This window comes from Cannabis sativa, chromosome X, assembly GCF_029168945.1.
Source record: "Cannabis sativa cultivar Pink pepper isolate KNU-18-1 chromosome X, ASM2916894v1, whole genome shotgun sequence".
Taxonomy (NCBI): Eukaryota; Viridiplantae; Streptophyta; class Magnoliopsida; order Rosales; family Cannabaceae; genus Cannabis; species Cannabis sativa.
Genome location: NC_083610.1, coordinates 17,590,743 through 17,594,652, shown reverse-complemented (window position 1 = coordinate 17,594,652; position 3,910 = coordinate 17,590,743). Strand labels below are relative to the sequence as shown.

Genomic DNA, 3,910 nt, shown 5'->3' with positions numbered 1-3,910 from the left:
TAAATATATATATATATATTTATATATTTTTTTTTGCTGAAACTTTTCTACATTAGTTGGGGTACGATTATGTTCAGCTTATGATATGGTGTAATATCGTTGTTATCCAAAATTATATAGCTTACTTATTTTACATGGTCTGAGATTGAGAAGACTTCGAGAGGATTGCCTGCGACAGAGAAGGTGGGATTCGACCAAAAAAATAAATTTATGAGGTTTTGTAGCTTGAATTTTCCTGAAAAAATTAGCAGGAGAAGGAAAATTTAATTGAGATTTGGGATTTAATTTGAGATAAGGAATTCAATCTTTTTTTAATTAATATATTGAAATCGAATCAGATTCGATGGGTCAGAACGAATCTGATCAAAGATTCAATAGGTATCCAAATATTTTTTGACATGCCTATGGGTTAGCTCAGGTTCTACAGAATTTTCCATTAACATAATCTAACATAAATAAGATTCATAGTTGTTGTAAGTCCAACATTAAATTATACATACATAAACAAACAGAAATTTACCTAAGCATACATCAATTTAAACAAACAAAGAAATTCTTCTCATATCAAATTACTCCATTAGTTCTGCATCAACCATCTCCTCGTCGTCGATGCCACCTTCAACTTCACCTTCTAAAAGCCATTGTTCAAGCTCGTCCTCTTCGTCATAGTCATGCATGTTCAAACCATCAGAGCTATCCCATTGTTCGAAACCTAGCTCCTCACCACGGCAAGCTACATGTAGGAATGGTCTATTCCTAGCCAAGGCATCTACCATATCTCTATTTACGATCCCTGTCACCCCCAGCCATCTCAATCTTGGAAAGTAAGGCCTCTTCAACCAGCGGAATGAAAGCTGTGTGATGCCGCCACAGTTATATACATCTAATAGCCGTAAGCTATTGCCATGCCACCTCTGGTCGTCGACTTGCATTGAGGCCAACGCCATGACTGAAGTGTCACCAATGAGAGGACACTGTCGCAATCTCAGTTCAACAATTGGAATACGACTTTTTGCCAGTAACAGGATTCCATTATCAGAGAGATGGGGAAGATTGGATAGGTCCAACTCTCGCAACTCGGTTATTGGACAGCCCTCAAAAAGAGCTGAAATGAATTTATCTGTAAGCTTTTTGCACCCTCTAACAGATAATGACACAAGGGACTGTATAACACTTGGTCTCAAGAATGATAATCCCATATCACTAATATCAGAGCCATCCAACAGTAAAGATTTTAGTTTTGTCAGATTCCTTATGGCTCTAAGGGCTTCATCACCAAGGTTTCTGCAGCATCTCAAGTCAAGAATTTTAAGATTCTTATTAGATGCCAAACTGGCAACTGCTTGGTTAGTTAAAAGACTACACCATCTCAAGCTAACATGCAACAAGGAAAGTGAAGTAGCAGAAATATCATGAAATATTAAATCAGTTAACTGAGTCCCATGGGACACCTTAAGCTTATATAGCTTGGAGCAGGCATGAAATATTGTTTTGAAACCTGTGTCAGTAACCCGACAAAAGCCTCCGAGACATATGCTTTCCATATCCGCACACTTATCAGCCATTAAGAGGAGTCCAAGATCATTTACTCTCCTGAAATAGGTAGGGATGAACTCCTGGCTCCGGATCAAAGAGAGATATTTCAGTTTTCCGCGCTGATTAATTTGTTGAAGGCCATTGTTTGTAAGGTCAATTGTAAGGCTTGGCTCAATAATTGGTGCATCTCGAAGGTCCAAATGGGATAAGGAGATGAGACCTTTAGAAATTGTAGCAACCATTGTATCAGTAATATAGTCCACTGAAAGACACAATTTTTGAATGTTTGGCAAGATCGAAGGTTGAATATGATTTGGTGATTGATTTGGGCTAAGTAGTTCAGTCATCATTACAGATGAAATGTAGCCAATCTCAAGAGAGACGAGTTTTTCTGAAGCCAAAGCCCATATTCGAGCAAAGTTATGACGAAGAAACAATGACACATCAAACATGAGGACAAGTCCCTACCAAAATAGTAAACACAACAAATGTGAGGTGATAAACTAGAGCAATAAAACAAATAGATTAAGAATTCATAATATAAAAAGCTAAAAGATACATTACACAAGAATAGCTAAGATGAATAAGAGACTTAAACAAAGTATAATTTTAAATATGAATGAAGTTGAAACATGATCTATTTTCATATCAAAGGCAGTAGAGACCTTTTAGCAATATATACATTTAAGAATTGGGTCAAAAAAGGCAGTATTAGATGGTAAACCTGCCTAAATCCCTGGACTCGAAGTGTTAAAACTGATATTAATATCAACCCATAAGCCGGTTTGTTAAAGCCATAAGATGGTATAACCGTTAATGCAAGACCAACCAAGCGCCAAAATAACTGACAACCACTTTCTCAATCCATCTTACTAATCTTTATTGCATTGTTTTGGCTTATTATTATTGTTATTTCCTTACTTCTAATTGAGGGCAACCACCGAGTAACTCTTCCAAATCAGAAATATGTATAGCCCGTCCTCGTTTTTCAGCCACGGACCCCAAGAAGAGAGATCTGGAGGGGAGTAATGGAGACCCATTATATGAAATAGGAAATGAAACCAAAAAATTCATACTTTAGACGAACTCAATACTAAAATGAAAAACTTCCACGGACAATCATTACACATACTCGAACAACCATACAAGTGTGATGAATTTGGTAGCAGGGAGTAGCTAACCTTAGGTCTTTGCACATGGTTCCAATCTCAGAAAGCAATTTCCCACTAAAATCAGCGCAATTAATCAGAGAAAGCTCCTGCAAAGAAGGTCTCACCAAAGTCTGGATCGCCGAATCATCAAGACGATTGCAATCAACCTTCAGGCTCCTCACGCACGGGTTCGGCGGCATTAGAGGTCTCAGCAAATCAAGCGAAGGCGCAACATCCTAAATTCAAAAGACAAAAACAGTGATTGGACAATTATTTTTTTTCAATACTCCAGAAATGAAATCCGTAATGATTTTGAACGGATTGAGAGGATAAAGATATGTATTTGAGATCGAGATAGACATACGAGAAGGTGAAAAGTGGGTAGGAAAGAAAGGATGTGAGAAATGCAGGAATTGAAGGTCTTGCAAGTGGTGGCGCAGGAGCAGATGGAGGAGACATCAAGCTTGGTGAAGATGGTGGCCAGTAGAGCCGATGGAAGCAGATCCAGACTCTCATTCTCAGACCCACCAATGATTTCCTGCTCCATCGCCATTGTTCCCTGTTTTGCGTGCAAAGTTAGAATCTTGAAGGGATGACTGATTGGGTTTCCAGTTACAGTTTTGACCTTCGTTAGTTATCACTAGCACCGCATCGGAGGTTGTAGAGTACGAAGTTGCCTTTGGTTTCTTTTTTTTTTTTTTACAAAAGAACTCCTTGTTAATTAGTTAAATTAAAAGTTTGACCTATCAAGTTTTTTGTTTTACAAAATATTCCTAAAATGAACTTTATACTCAATTTTAGTCAAATTTGTCACAAAAAAATCCTATTTCTTTTTCTTTTCTTTAAAAAGTTGTATTATTATTCGATTATTGCCAAAAAAAAAAAAAATAATATTACATATATTGTGTACCAGCCAATTAAATATTTATACAGTCCAAGAAAAAAAAATAATAAAAATACCTCGTACAATTCAAACTGTATTAAAATTGTCTCTAAAAAATAAAGCTAACCGAGATAGAAGGAGCTAGACAATGAATAAGCAACACCAGTAAACAAAGAATACTATTATTTCTGACGAATCAATCTGTGAAGAAGAAAAGTATCAAACCAAAAATTAACTATTATCGATTAATGAACGATTCTGAAAAATAAAAAAATTGTTTGAAACAATTGAAAGTTTTCAAAGCTCTTGCTGCTATATTAATGGTTCCTAGAGGTAATGA

At 36.3% G+C, this 3,910-nt stretch overlaps 1 protein-coding gene across 2 annotated transcripts; it reads right to left on the bottom strand.

The window, feature by feature from the left end:
* Positions 1-346: 346 nt before the first annotated feature.
* On the bottom strand, positions 347-3,398 carry LOC115700096 (F-box/LRR-repeat protein 10). 2 transcript variants are annotated; one of them, XM_030627671.2, is made up of 4 exons: positions 3,052-3,398; positions 2,718-2,923; positions 2,458-2,551; positions 347-2,000 (listed from the first exon to the last, which is right to left on the bottom strand). In XM_030627671.2, the coding sequence occupies exons 1-4, from the start codon at positions 3,238-3,240 to the stop codon at positions 570-572; spliced, it is 1,920 nt and encodes a 639-aa protein (XP_030483531.2). In that variant the 5' UTR covers positions 3,241-3,398; the 3' UTR covers positions 347-569. The 2 variants fall into 2 exon arrangements, with proteins under 2 accessions (XP_030483531.2, XP_030483574.2); XM_030627714.2 differs by lacking the exons at positions 2,458-2,551; positions 3,052-3,398 and having other exon boundaries at positions 2,718-2,842.
* Positions 3,399-3,910: the final 512 nt, after the last annotated feature.